At 41.9% G+C, this 20524-nt stretch overlaps 1 protein-coding gene across 1 annotated transcript in view; it reads left to right on the forward strand.

The window, feature by feature from the left end:
* The window catches only part of MYH15 (myosin heavy chain 15), a 189304-nt gene that overhangs the window by 70087 nt on the left and 98693 nt on the right, over positions 1-20524 (forward strand). The window contains 1 exon segment of the mRNA XM_059919993.1: positions 19716-19895. Within this exon segment, the coding sequence (XP_059775976.1) occupies positions 19716-19895 (180 nt within the window).

Below are 20524 nucleotides of genomic sequence, written 5' to 3' on the forward strand. Positions count from 1 at the left end.
AATTTTGTGTTTTTACATGTACAAAAAAGTTTATATCAAACTGAAAAAAAGTATTTTCTTACTAAGTTTGTTAATTTGGTCTTCAAACATACAGTAATCTTCTTCTATACATATGCAGTGAACAGATCTATTACAGGATTAGCTCACACTTATCTCATTACTTGAAATATTCTAGTTTGTTTAGAACTTGAGCATCAATAATTTACATATCAAAGTATTAACATTGATTACATTTATAGTTTTACATTAGGTATTGGTGAAGAGATTATTTTTATTATTTTTTTAAACAAATACATCCAAAATTATATATTTAAAAACTGTTGCCCCTTCAATGAGTCACTTGAGAGGCTACATCCTTCTTCCAATAATTCCGCCCATTTGGAAAAAGTCCCTCATGGGATGGGGATTGGGATAAATTGTTAGGTTGTTACTATCTTTGAGAGAAAATTAACTTCAATACTGATCATCTTAACTGTTTTCAAGTCCAAACTGTATTACCAACTTGGTCACATTTTTCACCTGATTTGTCTGACTTGACCCAGATAACTTGTGATTGTTTCTATGCAATGATCCACGGTCAGACAACAGGATGTTTCCACATGCCAAGAGTCAAAGGTGTCAGATATCCCATAGAAGTTTCTAAAATATTTAAATCCTGGTAGCATCCTGGCAATGACTGTTGTTGTCTCCCAAGTAGAGTTCTTTGGATATGCTAATTCTGGTGTTTTTATTATAAAGTGAATCACATTAATATCTAGTTAGTTATCCCTTGTATGCACATGAATATTTTCTTTAAACATATAACATTGTGTTTTTTGGCTCACAACTCTTACTTTCTGCCTAACTATTGCCCACAGCAAAGCAGCGCAGATCCCAAAGCTCAAACCTGTATGTCTTAGTGTTCGCCTATCCATTAATTCCTTAACAGAAATTTGCTGAGGACCTAGATTTTAGTCACCTCAGAACCTACTCTGCTAAGGGTTGTGAGAAATACAAACCAGAGACATCATCCTGGCACTCAAGGTACTGAGGATATAATTGGAAAGATGTCTTAAGACCAAAATTTTACTAGTTTTCAAAGTTTAACAAGTAAATGTATTTAGCAACTACTTGTTTTGATTACTTCCTCCTCACCCCAGTGGTGAGAGAGGGATTCCTATCCTAGGGTTATGGGAATGGCTGAACATATGACACCTGACATTGGACAGATGAGATTGACAGCAGCTTATAAGTCACATATACTCACAGCCTCGGGGAGGAGGACACGGCCTACCATGTGAGGCCACATGGCAGTTGCACTTGGGGGCAGAATGAAAAAGCGAGAGCTGTGGGAGCCGGGCTTTGTAGTAATAATAGGGTGAGGTGACACTGATTCCCACTGGAGGATGTGATTGGCTTGTTTGAATATGGGCTGGCAGGTAACTGAAATCCCTTGCTCAAGAATAAGCAGGCTCGGGACTTCCCTGGTGGTTCAGTGGTTAAGAATCCACCTGCCAATGCAGGGGACACGGGTTGGAGCCCTGGTCCGGGAAGATCCCACATGCCCGCAGAGCAACTAAGCCCGTGCACCGCAATTATGAGCCTGCACTCTAGAGCCCGGGAGCCACAACTGCTGAGCCCACATGCCACAACTACTGAAGCCCGCGTGCCTAGAGCCCATGCTCCGCAACAAGAGAAGCCACCGCAATGAGAAGCCAGCACACCACAGCGAAGAGTAACCCCCGCTCACTGCAAATGGAGAAAGCCCGTGTGCAGCAACAAAGACCCAATGCAGCCAAAAATAAATAAATAACTAAAATTTAAAAAACAAAAAAAGAATAAGCAGGCTCTGTGCCTGTTCCCATGATAAAGAATGTTGCATGGCGGGAGGACCTAACCCACTGTAGAACATGGGGAGGGGAACCCCTGATCAGGTCATTTGAGGCTCTCCTGGTTTTCCCCTGATGTCAAAGCCCACAAAATATTGGACCTTAATTTTAGGCCTAATACTACATTACTATTTATAAAACTTTGAATTAAATGCTATGGAAAACTTAAGCATTTGTTATAAATAGCACTTGCCTTTAGGATGTATGCAGTCAAATAGGAGATTTGTAAGTCTAATAAATGTAAAAATATGTGTCAGGATAAATGCAGCAAAGGCACAGACAAAGGCCCACAGAGCTCAGAAGAGCAGAGGTCACCTCTGCCTGCAGGAATCTAGGAAAGCCTGGTGGAAAGGGGGGTAAAATTTCAGCTGGGTCTGAAGAAATGGATATGATTTCAGCAGGTGAAAAGAGGAAGATAGTGAGCATGTGAAAGGACAGGCAAGAGCAAAGGCTTAGAGACAGGAAAGCAATGGACACATTTCAAAATCTGCTTAGAGCTTGGAGTATACAGATGGAAGTATCTAGAAGTAAAAAATGAGGGTCAGGCTGTGAAGGGATCTTAATGAATTTTGACATTTTTTAGGCAACGGGGAGACAGAGAAGTTTCCACACTGGACAATGGGGCAGTCAGAGATGCTTGGGTTTAATCTGGTGGGTTTATGTATGGGGTCTGGGTTGGGAGGAAAGCTAGAGTTAGGGCAATTAAGAAGCTATTACAGGGGGATTAACCAAGATGGCGGAGTAGAAGGACGTGCTCTCTCTCCCTCTTGCGAGAGCACCAGAATCACAACTGGCTGCTGGACAATCATTGCCAGGAAGACCCTGGACTTCACCAAGGAGGGTACCCCACGTCCAAGGACAGAGAAGAAGCCACAGTGAGATGGTAGGAGGGGCGCGATCAGAGTAAAATCTAATCCCATAACTGCTGGGTGGGTGACTCACAGACTGGCGAACACTTATACCACAGAAGTCCACCCACTGGAGTGAAGGTTCTGAGCCCCACGTCAGGCTTCCCAACCTGGGGGTCCGGCAACAGGAGGAGGAATCCCTAGAGAATCAGACGTTGAAGCCTAGTGGGAAATGATTGCAGGACTTCAACATGACTGGGGGAAACAGAGACCCCACTCTTGGAGGGCACACACAAAGTAGTGTGTGCATCGGGACCCAGGGAAAGGAGCAATGACCCTGGGGGAGACTGAACCAGACCTACCTGCTGGTGTTGGGGGGTCTCCTGCAGAGGCGGGGGGTGGCTCTGTTTCACTGTGGGGACAAGGACTCTGGCAGCGGAGGTTCTGGGAAGTGCTCCTTGGCGTGAGCCCTCCCAGAGTCTGCCATTAACCCCACCAAAGAGCCCAGGTAGGCTCCAGTGTTGGGTTGCCTCAGGCAAAACAAACAACAGGGAGGCAACCCAGCCCCACCCATCAACAGTCAAGTGGATTAAAGTTTTACTGAGCTCTGACCGCCACAGCAACAGTCAGCTCTACCCACCACCAGAGCCTCCCATCAAGCCTCTTAGATAGCCTCAACCGCCAGAGGGCAGACAGCAGAAGCAAGAAAAACTACAATCCTGCAGCCTGTGGACCAAAAACCACAGTTACAGAAAGATAGACAAGATAAAAAGGCAGAGGGCTATGTACCAGATGAAGGAACAAGAAAAAACCCCAGAAAAACAACTAAATGAAGTGGAGATAGGCAACCTTCCAGAAAAAGAATTCAGAATAATGATAGTGAAGATGATCCAGGACCTCGGAATAAGAATGGAGGCAAAGATTGAGAAGATGCAAGAAATGATTAAAAAAGACCTAGAAGAATTAAAGAACAAACAAACAGAGATGAACAATACAATAACTGAAATGAAAACTACACGAGAAGGAATCGATAGCAGAATAACTGAGGCAGAAGAATGGATAAGTGACCTGGAAGACAGAATGGTGGAATTCACTGCTGCGGAACAGACTAAAGAAAAAAGAATGAAAAGAAATGAGCCTAAGAGACCTCTGGGACAACATTAAATGCAACAACATTCGCATTATAGGGGTCCCAGAAGGTGGAGAGAGAAAGGACCAGAGAAAATATTTGAAGAGATTATAGTCGAAAACTTCCCTAACACGGGAAAGGCAATAGCCACCCAAGTCCAGGAAGCACAGAGAGTCCCATACAGGATAAATGCAAGGAGAAACACGCCGAGACACATAGTAATCAAAGTGGCAAAAATTAAAGACAAAGAAAAATTATTGAAAGCAGCAAGGGAAAAACGACAAATAACATACAAGGGAACTCCCATAAGGTTAACAGCTGATTTCTCAGCAGAAACTCTGCAAGCCAGAAGGGAGTGGCATGATATATTTAAAGTGAGAAAGGGAAGAACCTACAACCAAGATTACTCTACCGGCAAGGATCTCATTTAGATTTGATGGAGAAATCAAAAGCTTTACAGACAAGCAAAAGCTAAGAGAATTCAGCACCACCAAACCAGCTCTACAACAAATGCTAAAGGAACTTCTCTAAGTGGGAAACACAAGAGAAGAAAAGGACCTACAAAAACAAACCCCAAACAATTAAGAAAATGGTCATAGGAAAATACATATCGATAATTACCTTAAACGTGAATGGATTAAATGCCCCAACCAAAAGACATAGACTGGCTGAATGGATACAAAAACAAGACCCATATATATGCCGTCTACAAGAGACCCACTTTAGACCTAGGGACACATACAGACTGAAAGTGAGGGGATGGAAAAAGATATTCCATGCAAATGGAAATCAAAAGAAAGCTGGAGTAGCTGTACTCATATCAGATAAAATAGACTTTAAAATAAAGAATGTTACAAGAGACAAGGAAGGACACTACATAATGATCAAGGGATCAATCCAAGAAGAAGATATAACAATTATAAATATATATGCACCCAACATAGGAGCACCTCAATACATAAGGCAACTGCTAACAGCTATAAAAGAGGAAATTGACAGTAACACAATCATAGTGGGGGACTTTAACACCTCACTTACACCAATGGACAGATCATCCAAAATGAAAATAAATAAAGAAACAGAAGCTTTAAATGATACAATAGACCAGATAGATTTAATTGATATATATAGGACATTCCATCCAAAAACAGCAGATTACACGTTCTTCTCAAGTGCGCATGGAACATTCTCCAGGATAGATCACATCTTGGGTCACAAATCAAGCCTCAGTAAATTTAAGAAAATTGAAATCATATCAAGCATCTTTTCTGACCACAACGCTATGAGATTAGAAATGAATTACAGGGAAAAAAACGTAAAAAAGACAAACACATGGAGGCTAAACAATACGTTACTAAATAACCAAGAGATCACTGAAGAAATCAAAGAGGAAATCAAAAAATACCTAGAGACAAATGACAATGAAAACACGACAACCCAAAACCTATGGGATGCAGCGAAAGCAGTTCTAAGAGGGAAGTTTATAGCTATACAAGCCTACCTAAAGAAACAAGAAAAATCTCAAGTAAACAATCTAACCTTACACCTAAAGAAACTAGAGAAAGAAGAACAAACAAAACCCAAAGTTAGCAGAAGGAAAGAAATCATAAAGATCAGAGCAGAAATAAATGAAATAGAAACAAAGAAAACAATAGCAAAGATCAATAAAACTAAAAGTTGGTTCTTTGAGAAGATAAACAAAATTGATAAGCCATTAGCCAGACTCATTAAGAAAATGAGGGAGAGGACTCAAATCAATAAAATCAGAAATGAAAAAGGAGAAGTTACAACAGACACCGCAGAAATACAAAGCATCCTAAGAGACTACTACAAGCAACTTTATGCCAATAAAATGGACAACCTGGAAGAAATGGACAAATTCTTAGAAAGGTATAACCTTCCAAGACTGAACCAGGAAGAAACAGAAAATATGAACAGACCAATCACAAGTAATGAAATTGAAACTGTGATTAAAAATCTTCCAACAAACAAAAGTCCAGGACCAGATGGCTTCACAGGTGAATTCTATCAAACATTTAGAGAAGAGCTAACACCCATCCTTCTCAAACTCTTCCAAAAAATTGCAGAGGAAGGAACACTCCCAAACTCATTCTAGGAGGCCACCATCACCCTGATACCAAAACCAGACAAAGACACTACAAAAAAAGAAAATTACAGACCAATATCACTGATGAATATAGATGCAAAAATCCTCAACAAAATACTAGCAAACAGAATCCAACAACACATTAAAAGGATCATACACCACGATCAAGTGGGATTTATCCCAGGGATGCAAGGATTCTTCAATATACGAAAATCAATCAATGTGATACACCATATTAACAAACTGAAGAATAAAAATCATATGATCATCTCAATAGATGCAGAAAAAGCTTTTGACAAAATTCAACACCCATTTCTGATAAAAACTCTCCAGAAAGTGGGCATAGAGGGAACCTACCTCAACATAATAAAGGCCATATATGACAAACCCACAGCAAACATCATTCTCAATGGTGAAAAACTGAAAGCATTTCCTCTAAGATCAGGAACGAGACAAGGATGTCCACTCTCACCACTATTATTCAACATAGTTCTGGAAGTCCTAGCCACGGCAATCAGAGAAGAAAAAGAAATAAAAGGAATACAAATTGGAAAAGAAGAAGTAAAACTGTCACTGTTTGCGGATGACATGATACTATACATAGAGAATCCTAAAACTGCCACCAGAAAACTGCTAGAGCTAATTAATGAATATGGTAACGTTGCAGGATACAAAATTAATGCACAGAAATCTCTTGCATTCCTATACACTAATGATGAAAAATCTGAAAGAGAAATTATGGAAACACTCCCATTTACCATTGCAACAAAAAGAATAAAATACCTAGGAATAAACCTACCTAGGGAGACAAAAGACCTGTATGCAGAAAACTATAAGACACTGATGAAAGAAATTAAAGATGATACCAACAGATGGAGAGATATACCATGTTCTTGGATTGGAAGAATCAACATTGTGAAAATGAGTATACTACACAAAGCAATCTACAGATTCAATGCAATCCCTATCAAATTACCAATGGCATTTTTTACGGAGCTAGAACAAATCATCTTAAAATTTGTATGGAGACACAAAAGACCCCGAATAGCCAAAGCAGTCTTGAGGCAAAAAAATGGAGCTGGAGGAATCAGACTCCCTGACTTCAGACTATACTACAAAGCCACAGTAATCAAGACAATATGGAACTGGCACCAAAACAGAAACATAGATCAATGGAACAAGATAGAAAGCCCAGAGATTAACCCACACACCTATGGTCAACTAATCTATGACAAAGGAGGCAAAGATATACAATGGAGAAAAGACAGTCTCTTCAATAAGTGGTGCTGGGGAAACTGGACAGCTACATGTAAAAGAATGAAATTAGAATACTCCCTAACACCATACACAAAAATAAACTCAAAATGGATTAGAGACCTAAATATAAGACTGGACACTATAAAACTCTTAGAGGAAAACATAGGAAGAACACTCTTTGACATAAATCACAGCAAGATCTTTTTTGATCCACCTCCTAGAGTAATGGAAATAAAAACAAAAATAAACAAATGGGACCTAATGAAACTTCAAAGCTTTTGCACAGCAAAGGAAACCATAAACAAAACGAAAAGACAACCCTCAGAATGGGAGAAAATATTTGCAAACGAATCAACGGACAAAGGATTAATCTCCCAAATATATAAACAGCTCATTCAGCTCAATATTAAAGAAACAAACGCCCCAATCCAAAAATGGGCAGAAGACCTAAATAGACATTTCTCCGAAGAAGACATACAGACGGCCACGAAGCACATGAAAAGATGCTCAACATCACTAATTATTAGAGAAATGCAAATCAAAACTACAATGAGGTATCACCTCACTCCTGTTAGAATGGGCATCATCAGAAAATCTACAAACAACAAATGCTGGAGAGGGTGTGGAGAAAAGGGAACCCTCTTGCACTGTTGGTGGGAATGTAAATTGATACAGCCACTATGGAGAACAATATGGAGGTTCCTTAAAAAACTAAAAATAGAATTACCATATGACCCTGCAATCCCACTACTGGGCATATACCCAGAGAAAACCGTAATTCAAAAAGACACATGCACCCGAATGTTCATTGCAGCACTATTTACAATAGCCAGGTCATGGAAGCAACCTAAATGCCCATCAACAGACAGAATGGATAAAGAAGATGTGGTACATATATACAATGGAGTATTACTCAGCCATAAAAAGGAACGACATTGAGTCATTTGTTGAGAAGTGGATGGATCTAGAGACTGTCATACAGAGTGAAGTGGGTCAGAAAGAGAAAAACAAATATCATATATTAATGCACATATGTGGAACCTAGAAAAATGGTACAGATGAGCCGGTTTGCAGGGCAGAAGTTGAGACACAGATGTAGAGAATGGACATATGGACACCAAGGGGGGAAAACTGCGGTGGGGTGGGGATGGTGGTGTGCTGAATTGGGCAATTGGGATTGACATGTATACACTGATGTGTATAAAATTGATGCCTAATAAGAACCTGCAGTATAAAAAAACAAACAAACAAAACAACTAATACTAAACTTTCATTGGGTTATTTGTATGGAAATATGTTAATATAAATGTTTCAGACATTACATGAAATTTCTAAAAATCTAAAAAAAAAAAATATATCATGATCTTCAACTTCAAGTCATTGCAATTTAACAAATGTTGCGGTGCTTACTACATGCAAGGCACTGTGCTAGCTGGTTAACTTCCCTCCTCCCCCACACTCAGTGTTGTCAGACATGTGTCAGACATGGTCTTTTTAAAAATCCATTGTTGCTTTTCACTTGCCTCTCAGAGAGTATTAAAGATATGAATCGTGAAAAAAAACAAAAAAAGAAGACACTGATTTTCTGAGACAAACCTCTTGTACAAAATAAATTGAGAGATAATAAATCTCTATATAAAAATGATTGTACACACACACACTTATATGCCCACAAACACATATTTACCTTTCATTTTAAACAAATCACTAGGAAAATAAGGGATGAAGGAAAAGTTCCTTGCTCCTTTACAAGGTAGGCAAATCAACATAGGGTAAAAATAATACCCCAAGTCACCTAATCTATTTTGGAATAGTAAAACCAAAAGAGATGAAGAATCAGTTTTATCTTGGGGAAGTTGTTTCTGATTTTAAAATGTAAGCACAATACACATGATGATAAAATGGACTTCTCAACTCAGAATAAATGAACTTTTATGAGTGTACATAACTCTAAAGTAATGATAATGAAGTAATTCAAATAAAGGGAAGGTTGGTGTGTGAGATGTCTCCAAAATTTTTCATAATATTTGGTTTTCCCTTTACTTAGGACTTCTTTTAAACAAGTCGAAAATTTAAGGTTTTCTGGCCTGTTTTGGACAAGTTGTTATGAATTTTAGCATCTCATCTTTAAATCTCTATTCTTGAACTCCAAATGTTTCCCTCGATTACAGTATACAGTAATAAACAACTGCTACTCTCTGCTTGTTCCCACCCACTTGTACAAGTAAGTCTGTAGTATTTCAGGACCTCTGATTTGGTTTTCAAGAGGCTTTTTCTTGTCACTGGCTCTCCTCCATTTCTGCTGACCCAGGCTTCCAAGAGTGTGAGGGATAATGGGATACACTCTCCGAAGAGTTTGATGCCTCTCTTTTTTATTTGTTTTGCTCATCACTGTATTAAAAACATAAAATTCTAACTGAGTAAATTTGAAGATCGAATTGGCTTTATTCAATGATTTATGAATCGGGCAGCATCCCATTGAGCAAGTAGAAAGGAGCTCTGTGGAGCTGTAAAAAATGCAAGAACTTTACAGGCAGGAGGGGGCAGAAAAGGGAAGTTTCTAGCTAAGAGTGGATTGTTTCAGGCAGGGTCACCTTCCTTTTGGGGGAAGGTGGGGGGTCACCCCTCTAGTGCTGACCAGGTAATTCCAGATCTATTGGTGAAAGGTCCCATTCCTGAGAGAGGCTGAAACTGCAATTAGGTTAGCTATTAAGTCTTGGTTTGCTGACGTGGGACTTAGCACAAGTGACTCCATTTGGGGTTTGTTGTTTCTTTACTAACAACTGTATCTCATTCCTAGCTCTTAACCCCAGTACCTAGATACTTGCTGGTGAATGGATGACCAGACCAGTGAATTCAGAATTTCAGAGAAGTTCTTTATAATGAGAGACAGGCAGAGAAATGGCAGTTCTACCACCCAGTAAGTTTTGAACTCTTGCAGGACTGATGCCCAAATCAAGCGTGGGAATGTGAACAGTGAGACTGAGTGAAAACACAGCAGTTCTTTGTGTTTCTGTTAGAGAAACACTGGTGGGAGACAGAGGACAAAGGAAGGAGACACAGGACTGGAGTGACCTCAGCTGGGGGCGGGGTTTCACAGTGTTGGGTGCTGCAGAGAGGTAGTCAGCAGGAGCAGGGGCTGTGTACATCATCAGAGGCATTTTTTTTTTTATTTTATTGTTTTTATTGACGTATAGTTGATTTACAATCTTGTGCCAATCTGCTGTATGGCAAAGTGACTCAGTTATACACATATAGACATTCTTTTTTTATATTCTTTTCCATTACAGTTTATCACAGGATATTGACTCTAGTTCCCTGTGCTGTAGAGTAGGACCTTGTTGTTTATCCCTCCTATATATAATAGTTTACATCTGCTAATGCCACACTCCCAGCCCTTCCCTCTCCCACCCCCCTCCTCCTTGGCAACCACAAGTCTGTTCTCTATGTCTGTGAGTCTGTTGCTGTTTCAGAGATAGGTTCATTTGTGCCATACTTTAGATTCCACATGTAAGTGGTATCACATGGTATTTGTCTTTCTCTTTCTGACTTACTTCACTTAATAATCTCTAGTTGCATCCATTGTTGCTGCAATCATCAAAGGCATTTTAGAAGAGGCTCTGCTTGACATAGCTTCTGGCAGCGTTGCTTCCTACAGTGGAAAGAAGAATGTTGTTGATGGGAATTCCCAAAGTTAGGCTAAAGTGGGGGTGAAGTAACTTTTCTAGGTGAAGAGGTGATCTTTTTTTTTTTTTTTTGATTTGTATGTGTGTGTTTTATTATATATTAGTCTCTTAAATCAAATAGAAGACAAAAAGTGGAGCTACAAACCAAAGTTACAACAGTACTAGCTTTTCTCGTCGCCTGTCTGTCTACTTTTACCAGAGGTCTTTATTTCTTCATAAGGCTTTGAGCTACTGTCCAGGGTCCTTGACTGCAACCTGAAGAACTCCCTGTGGCAGGCGGGTCTGGTGGTTAAGAACTCTCTCAACTCTTGATTAACTGGGAATGTCTTGATTTCTCCCTCATTTTTGAAGGAAAGTTTTGCTAGATATAGGATTCTTGGTTGACGGTTTCTTTCCTTCAACACTTCAAGTACATTGAGTCATGCCATCTGGCCTCCGAGGCTCCTGATGAGAAATCCGCTCAATGACCTTCCTGGCAAACCTTCTCTCAGCTTCATAGACTTTCATAATGTACCGTATCATGTCTTATGCAACAGAACATTTTGTATAGTATCGTGAAGTCAGTTAAGTTGTAATGTTATTTTGAGACCAGAATTTAAGGAAAAGGAATTGAACATTTCAAGTATAGACATTATGAGGTCTCTAAAATTATTACACATTTTCAAACTAGAAATAAAAAGGCCACTGAAGTATCCTGCAGATTTTTATTTATAACAAAGTGAATATCAATATCTAATAACACACATAAAGAAAAATTTCTTTGGGATCCTTTTTCCTAAGTGTAAAGGGGCCTTGAACTCAAAAAGTGAGAAAACCACTGTGGTGTATCCCCAGCGGTGATGGGTCCATTTCTTGCTCTGACCTCAGAGTGCACCATTGTGATGTACTTCACAAAGCCCTATGAAAGAGAAAGGTGGGCCCAGGTTTTTGGTCCTTAGAGCCCAGGAAGCTGCTTTTGGTGACCTGACGGCCTTGGACCTACAGTTAGCTTGTGTTTTCCTTGTTTCTGCCATTTTGTTGATTTTCGTTTCTCTTTTCTCTACTCTTTTTTATTTGTGTCATTGTTCTTTCTACAGTTAGCATAGTGAGTATTGTTGGTATAGTTAATACATGATTAGCATAGTTAGTGTAGTTAGTACTAGTTAGCGCTGTTGGTACAGTTAGCATAGTTAGCGTTGTTAGTAGAGACAGCATACTTAGCCCTGTTAGTACAGTTAGCATTGTTAGTTAGCGTAGTTAGCCTTGCTAGGTAGTGCTGTCAGTCAGTGTAGTTAGCAGATCACCATGATGCAGGGCCTCACAGCCAAATCTGCTGGCAAGAAGGCTCATATTGATGACTTCGAGATCCTCCACACCATTGGTGAAGGCACCTTCGGTAAAGTGAAGTTGGCCCGGCACATTCTGACCGGGACACAGGTGGCTGTGAAGGTCATAAAGAAAAGGCGTCAGAGCTTCTCAAGTGTCCAGGCACTTTTCTGGGAAGTGTGCAGTCTGAAGGCTCTGAATCACCCCAATATTGTAAAACTGCTGGGGGTGATTGACACAGAGGAGACATTTTTCGTGGTGATGGAGTACCTCAGTGGGGGGGACATGTTCCGCTACTTGAAGACCCATGGCCGTATGACAGAGGCGCAGGCCCGCGGCCCGTTCCAGCAGCTGCTCTCCGCCCTGCAGCACTGCCACCGGAGGGGCATCGTGCACCGGGACCTGAAGCCACTGAGCCTCCTCTTTGATTCCAACATGAATATCAAACTTACAGACTTTGGCCTTAGCAACAAGTGTGATGACACTGTCCAACTGGACACAATCTGCGGCACACACCCTTATGCTGCCCCGGAACTCTTGCTGGGGCAGAGCTACAGCGGCCCTGCGGTGGACGTGTGGAGCTTGGGAGTAGTGCTCTACACCATGGTAACTGGGTCCCAGCCCTTTGTGGGAAAAGACTTCCAGGAGCTGCGGAAGCAAATCCTACAAGGGCAATACCCCATCCCACCTTATCTGTCTTTGAAGATAAGGGATCTGTTACAAAAACTGATTGCCCTCAATCCCAGTGACAGAGGCACCTTACCTGACCTCATGAGGCATCCATGGGTCAACATGGGCCAGAAGGAGCCACTCCAGCCACCCTGTGAAGAGGACCTGGAGGTGACAATGGTGAGGACTCCGGGCTTGACTTGCGACCAGATCCAGGACACTGGGACAGGCAGTGTGAGCTCCAAGAAACCCAAGGTGGAGGTCTCCATCATAACTCTGAAGCCCTTCTCTTGCGGGGACCTCTGTGGCAGTGAACTTGAGCCTTCTCCAAGCCCTGTGGTGTCCTCCCTGCAAACCAGGTGGCTCTACCACAGAAAAAATGTGCAGCTGCAGGAAGACCAGCAGGCAGGGCAGAAGACCGGTGAGTCTGCCTGTCCCCCACCCAGCCTGGAGGTGAGGACTGCCACCCCCAGCCCAGCCCCCCAGTGTGGCACTGGGACATCCACCTCCAGCAGCAGCAGCAGGATTGGAGCCCCAGGGGGAAGCAGCTGCCCCCTCGGTGTGTCCAACACTGGAAGGTCCTCCCACGCTGGGCAGCCTGAGAGTGTGTCCTCATCCACTGTCTCTGGCCAGAGCCAGAAAAAGCAAGGGGTGGCTGGGAGAATCTGGAACTTTGTTTTGAAACATCTTTGTTGCAAGCTGCCCAGCATGAGGCGTCATAATAAAGTGAGCCCATGTGAACCCCATGGATGACCGAGGCAGGAAGGTCAGGCCGCCGCGCTCCCTGGGGCCCGGTGCAGGGGAAGAGGAGTGTGTTCTCTGCACGGCCTTCAGAAGCATCGTATCCAAGACCCTGGGCAGCTCAGAGGATGGTCCGGAGCAGCCCGGGCGACCGAAAGCGAGGCCACCGTGGCTGCAGGTCTGCCCCTCAACCCCCACCTGGGTGAAACTTGAGAGACTGGACTGTCATTCCTGGGGCACGTCTCCCCTCCCCTACTCTTCTGTCTTCCGTGTTGGTGGGGGAGGAGGATAGTTCTTGTTCCAAGAACTCCTGGGTTCTTCCAATTCTAGTTAATAAACTTGACGCTCCAGAGAGATGCATCACACTCTGCTTCGCGTCGTCCCTGTACAGAATTGGGGCTGTGCATTTTCCAGTGAGACAAGCGTGCAGCCGTGGAGCGCTTGGAGGTAGTCAGAACAACTGAAGGGAAACATGACCTAAGAGAATTAGCACAGTGGCTCCCAACAGCAACAGCTGCCGCACTGCAGGGCACAAATGCAGAAAGTGTGTATTCCCTTCCTGCACCAACATTCCCGAACATTTTCAGAAGGGCCGAGGGGAACTTTTCGTCCCTGCGGCCTGTGTTAATTACAACAGAGAGGCCCATTAACAGGATCACAAGGTCCCGTGAACCAGCCTCTGCGCGGTGTGGTAAGGTCCCTGTGCAGCTGAGTTTCATGACTGTCGTGCAGCAATAAAGCAGTCTTTATTGAATTTGTTACAATATTGCTTCGGTATTATGTTTTGGCTTTTTGGCCATGAGGCATGTGGGATCTTGGTCCCCGACTAGGGATTGAACCTGCACCCCCGGCATTGGAAGGCAAAGTCTTAACCACTGGACCACCAGGGAAGTCTCTTTGTTAATTTTAGTTTTTTGATGCATGGGTTTCACCACAGGGAGTGGATGATTATACTAGATGATCATACTATCAAAGCAGTAGATTTGTCAGCGTTCCCTGGTTCCCTGGTTCAATAAGCCCTTGAACACACGGGTGACTGGAGCAGGTACTTCCCAGAGGCCTCTCTCTGGGGGCACATGCTCTCGGACGCATCACCTGCACAGTTCCATTGGCTCTCGTGCGCTTACAGGTCACTTGCCGACTGCGGAATCCTTCACCGCAAGACACAGAGCACTCTGACCACGTGCCCGTGAACCACCTGGAGGGGCACTCCCAGATGTGACAGGGCTGGAACCCAGCCAGCGGCTTCTGGAGGTGCTCACAGAAGGCCTCACTCACTTCCTGCCCGTTGGCCATTCCACACTGGGGTCTCTGAACTCGGGCTCCCAAGTGGCCACAAGTGGCAGAACAATGTGTCCAGCTACCAAGCTCCCAGAAAGTCTCCAGCAAGTGGAGGATGGATGTTGCCATCGCCTTTCCAAGAGCATTGGTGGCTGTACAGGCGTAGGTTCCTTCACTTTCAAGGGAAACATTCTGCAACAACAGGGATCCATTGAAAAGCAAAGAAATATTGTCACTCAGAGATCCTCCTTTCTTCAACCAAGTTACATTAGGTTGAGGGACACCTTTTACAGGACATTGCATGGTCACGTTTGCTCTCTGGGGTGCTTCCACAATGCCTCGAATCACGACGGAGAGATGGCTGTGCTCCGGTCTGGTGATATTCCTTCCAATAGGCAAGATAACAGGTGCCTCCGTATACAGCACAGAAGAACTTTCCACATCCGAACCGAGATGATTAGCGACAGAACATCCGTATATTCCTTGTTGTTTCTTTGTAGGTTTCTGTATCTGTATTTCCCCCATTCCATCCACAATGACTCCGCAGGTACAAATGTGACACAGACACCAGGCCCTCATGCTCCCGGCTCGCGGGGTCGGCTCCACAGCTCCTCCGCACCCGCAGCTTTTGCAACTCCACCGCGCCGTCCTCGGTGACCTCCGGGGCGCGGCTTGAGGTGATCTTTTAAAGTAGAACTGGTGGACCAATACCTAAATGGCATATCCAGTTTGCTAAATATATCCTGATGTATTCAAGTGTATTTCTAACCAAGGAAAACTCATGAAGAAAGCTGTAGCATGAAGGACAGAAAGAATGGCTTTAAAAAGTCCAGTTTATTTGGTTATATTTTTAACTTATGATTTTGAAGTTGTTCTTGACGTAGAGATGCATTGTAAAGACAGTACAGAGAATTCCCATTTACCCTTCTCCCAGCTTCCGCATATGCTCACATCTTACATAAATAACCATGGTACAATGATGAAAGCTAAGAAATTAGCCCAGTTACAATACTATTAGCTAAATTGTAGGCTTGATTTGGATTTTCCAGTTTTCAACTAGTGTCCTGTTCCAAGATCTAATTTAAATTGTCAGTGTTTTGTTTGTTTGTTTGTTTTTAAGTCATTTAAAAAAATGTATAGTGGTATTTCATTGTGATTTTAAGCGGCATTTCCCTGATGACTAGTGATGTTGAGCATCTGCTCATGTGCCAGTTGGACGTAAGTATGTCTTCTTCGGTCAAGTGTTTACAGATTTTTGCCTGTTTTTAAAAAATGGAGTTGCTTGCTTATTGTTGAATTTTAAAAATTCTTTATATATTCTGGTTACGAGATCTTTAACACTTTGTGCTTTGCAAATGTTCAAACCTCAGTCCATGGTTTAGCTTTCCATTCTCTTAATAATGTCTTCCACAGAATGAAAGTTTTAAATTTTGATAAGTTTCAATTTACTAATTTTTATACTATGAATTATGCTTTTAGTGTTATATTGAAAAACTCTTTGCCAGTCCCAAGGCAACAAAAAGTTTTCTCCTTGGTTTTCTTTGAGAAGTTTGATAATCTACCTTTTATATTTAGGTTGATCATCCATTTTGATTTAACTTTTGTATAGAGTGTGAGGAATGTGTGGAGAGTTTTGTTCTGTCTTGTTTTTGTTTTGCTTTTTGCACACGGATAGCCAACTGTTCCAGAAGCATTTGCTGACAAAAGTATTCGTTTTTCATTGAGTTGCCTTGGCACCCTTGTCAAAAATCAGTTGTCTACTGAGATTTTAGAGTTAATGTATTGCCATAGTGTGACCAAAGCTATATTGACTAATACAATGATTATTAAATCTCACATCAGTGAGAAAGAAGAAACTAGGTAAGGAAAAGAAAGTGTTGCAAAATTTAGAGTAAAATGGAGTTAGCCTTCCTTCATATAATACAAAAATAAATTCCTGATGAAATTGTTAAAAAAAAAAAAAAAAGAAGAAGCTATTACAGCAGGTGAGAAATAGAGGCCCTGAATCAGGACAACAGACATGGAAATAATAAGAAAGTGACAGATGTAAAAAGAGAGGAAGGCAGAATTGATAAGATTTGAAGAAGGAGAGGTTACAGCATTAACGTTCAGAGTCAGGGCAACTAACTTAGACCATATACTGTGCACTAGAAGACAATTGATGCTACGGGGCAGAACATAATTACTTTTTTTCCTGACCTATTTGGAAATTAATTTGCTAGAGGGCCTCATATTTATTAGGCGTTTTATACTTCCTAAGCATTGGAGAAATAGAGAAGATCCTGAAGAAATAGCGTTTTTTCCCTCCTCAGTGGTTTAATGGTTAACGTTTTGAGCTGTGACATCTACTTGCTTTGCATAAAACATCCATTCATCCCCAAACAGACGATGGCTTCATTGGTGTCCCAGGGACACGATGGTCCTCATGTATGGAAGGTGGCTCTGCTGGAGATGGGGGCTGGTGCTCCCTGTGAGGTTTTGCCACATCCCTCTTGCTAACGGGCACCATCCCAGGAGATGCTTACATTTTTAAATGATTCGTTCTAGTGTTCACTGAAGGTTGACTATTTCTGTGGTAGGAAAATATGCAATACAAGATGGAGTCCACACCTCTAAGACCCTGTACTGGTGACTCAACTGTTTAGTTTTAGCAGATTCTCCTTCCTCCTCCTTGTTCTCCTCCACATTTCTCGCTTTGCCAAGAGCTCGCAAGGTCAGTGCCGCCAGGAGCAAGACTTTGCATATTTACTCACTGCATCATTCCTCACCTGGATGCTTGGGAGGGAGGAAGATGTGCCAGAGCCCTTCAGTACAAGAGTCATTGATGGAATGTCATTCAATACATTTTCTATAAAGTGCAGATTCTAAGTCTATGAGACTAGACAAAAGAGGTAGAAAACCATAGTCCATATATTAGAATGATAGACTCAGGTGGATGAAAAACATGTTCTTCAAGAATGTAATAATCCAAATTAGACCCATTCGTATGCTCCAGTGGCATAATTTCAAACAAAGGATTCTAAACCACAAACAAATTTTCTTTTCATATATCACCCAGTCAGAGCCTTGACTCGGAGTTGGTGTGTTCCTCCTCCATGAAAATATTCAAGCATAAGCTAACCTACTTTTTAGAGGGAAATTGTAAATGGAATTCAAGGAGCTTTTCAGTGGGTTGAGCCAGACCTATAATGTCTCTCCCAAACCTGAGCATTTGTGGTTCTTAGGTACAAAGGATTGGTAGAGAATCATGAAATCTATGTGGTTGGACCAAGGGGTTGTGGTTCTATCTTGGAACTCTCATGACATTTTCTGTTTGCTTTGTAGTCTACATATTATGTGCATGTCTTGTCTTCTCCATTAGATGCTCTGCAGCCAGAGTCCATGTCTGATTTTTCTGTTATAACCCAAAGTGTTTGGTCCAGTGATTTGTTCATAGAAGGCATTTCAAAAATGTTTGTGGAGTAGATAAATGAACATACAAATCCACAAATAGATTTGTACGTATAGGAATCCTTCATCTTTCCCCCCCCCCCATACCTGTTTCTCCCCATGTGTATACACCCTATATTGGTTAATGGCAGCATCCACTACCCATTTGCTCAAACCAAAACCTGGTCATCCTTCCTCTTTCTACTACACCCCACGTTCTATCCATCAGCAAGCTGTGACTCAGCTCTACTCTCCACCAGCATCACGTTTCAGTGACCTCTCACAGTCTCCAACACTATCAATCATCTAGATCAGGGTTCAGCAAACTGTGGCCCTGTGGGCCAAAGTCAGCCTGTAGCTGATTTTTGTAAATAAAGTTTGAATGCAACATTGTCACACCCGTTTTATTTACATATTGTCAGTTACTGCTTTCAGGACTGAAATGACTGAGTTGATGGCAGAGGAGCAGCAGAGACTGTGGCCCACAAAGTCTAAGAGCTTTACTATATGGCCCTTTAGAGAAAAAGCTTGCTGATGCTGTCATCAGTTTTCTATCACATATCCTTTCTTGTCTGCTATTTTAAACAACCCTTTAAACATGTAAAAACCATCATTAGCTCACTGGCTTTCCAATACAGACCACAGGCAGGATTAGCCCATAGGCTTTACTTTGCCAACCCCTTCCTAAACAAATAATCCTTTTCAAGTATTAATTAAATCACATCACTTAAAAAATCTCCAAAGGCCTCCCATTACACTTAAAGTAAAATCCAAATGTCTTACCATGGCCTATAAAGCCTTTGGGATCCAGTACTGCATCTCTCCTTCCATGCTCTCCCTCCAACTAGCTCTGCTCTGTCCACACTTGCCTCTGGTAGGACCTGAAACTTGCCAAGGGTGCTCCTGCCTCAGGGCCTTTGCACTCTTCATTTTTCTGCCCAGTACAGTTGTACACAGGTCTTCTCAGGATTTGCTCTTCTCGTTCAGGTCAGAGGGTTTTACTGGACTCTCCTACTAAAATAGCTCTCACATAGCCCCAGTCATTCTCTCTCTTTACTTTGCATGATTTCTTCAGAGCCCTTATGGGAAACTAAGTTATTTATTTAGTGTTTACTTGTTTATTGTCTGTCTGCTCCACTAGAATGTAAGCACCCTGAGGACAGACACTTTGTGCATGTGGCTCATGGCTTCATCCCCAGCTCCTGCTGTTGCCTGGTACCTAGTAGGTATTTAATAAATATTTGTTGAATGGATGATTGGCTAATTATATGTAGTGAAGCTCCTTTCCCCTTGTCAACTAATTAGGTTCATGGGAAAGAATTTACATTGACCCTCTACTGAAAATACTGCTTACTGGTGTTTTTTTCAGCTGCTGTTCATCTGTATCTCCAACAGCCAATGGGCATCTTTTCCATCCTCGAAGAGGAATGTATGTTTCATCAGGCTACAGATGTGACTTTCAAGACCAAACCTTCTGACAACCATTTTGGAAAGTCAGTTCATTTCCAGAAGCCCAAGCCTGACAATAAGAAGAAATATGAAGCTCACTTTGAACTTGTCCATTGTGCAGGAGTGGTAAGTTACCTCTAGACCCTCAGCCCTGAATTTTCCTGCCTCTGTTTCAAATGTACTCAGCCCAAATCCTTAGATAATATATAAGTAAAGTTTAGATTAAAGAGATGAACAAAATAAATCTCAGTTCCCAAAAAAAAGTTGGTGTAACCTTTTAGGACTTAGGAAATGAAACACCCATACTATAATAACAGAGGTCAAAAATCTCAAAATAGACTCTGTCACCCCAACTCAAAGTAAGACAGCTTCAGAAAGTTATGGAGACCATCAAAGGCATGGGCTTTTCCTTACTTGTCCTTCCTTTCAACTTAACATTGTGTGAACCAGTGATTTCAATTGATCTTTTTATTGAAGATTTTTTTTTCCTTCTCTCATAAAGAATACTGTGAAGTAATGGTCTCCAAACTATGACCAACAAAGATTCCTAATAACCCTCACTCTCTCTCCTCATTTCCCCACTGGGGTGTGTGTGTGTGTGTGTGTGTGTGTGTGCACGTGCATGTGCACGTGTGTGTGTGCATGTTTGCGCGTGCACATGCCGCTTCTTTCTGCTTTTATGCTTCTGGTCAGTAATTCTGAATGGCACAAAAAGAGAACTGACGAAGGATAAAATAATACTTTGACCTAAAAAT

Source organism: Balaenoptera ricei, chromosome 4 (assembly GCF_028023285.1).
Source record: "Balaenoptera ricei isolate mBalRic1 chromosome 4, mBalRic1.hap2, whole genome shotgun sequence".
In the NCBI taxonomy this organism is placed as follows: Eukaryota; Metazoa; Chordata; class Mammalia; order Artiodactyla; family Balaenopteridae; genus Balaenoptera; species Balaenoptera ricei.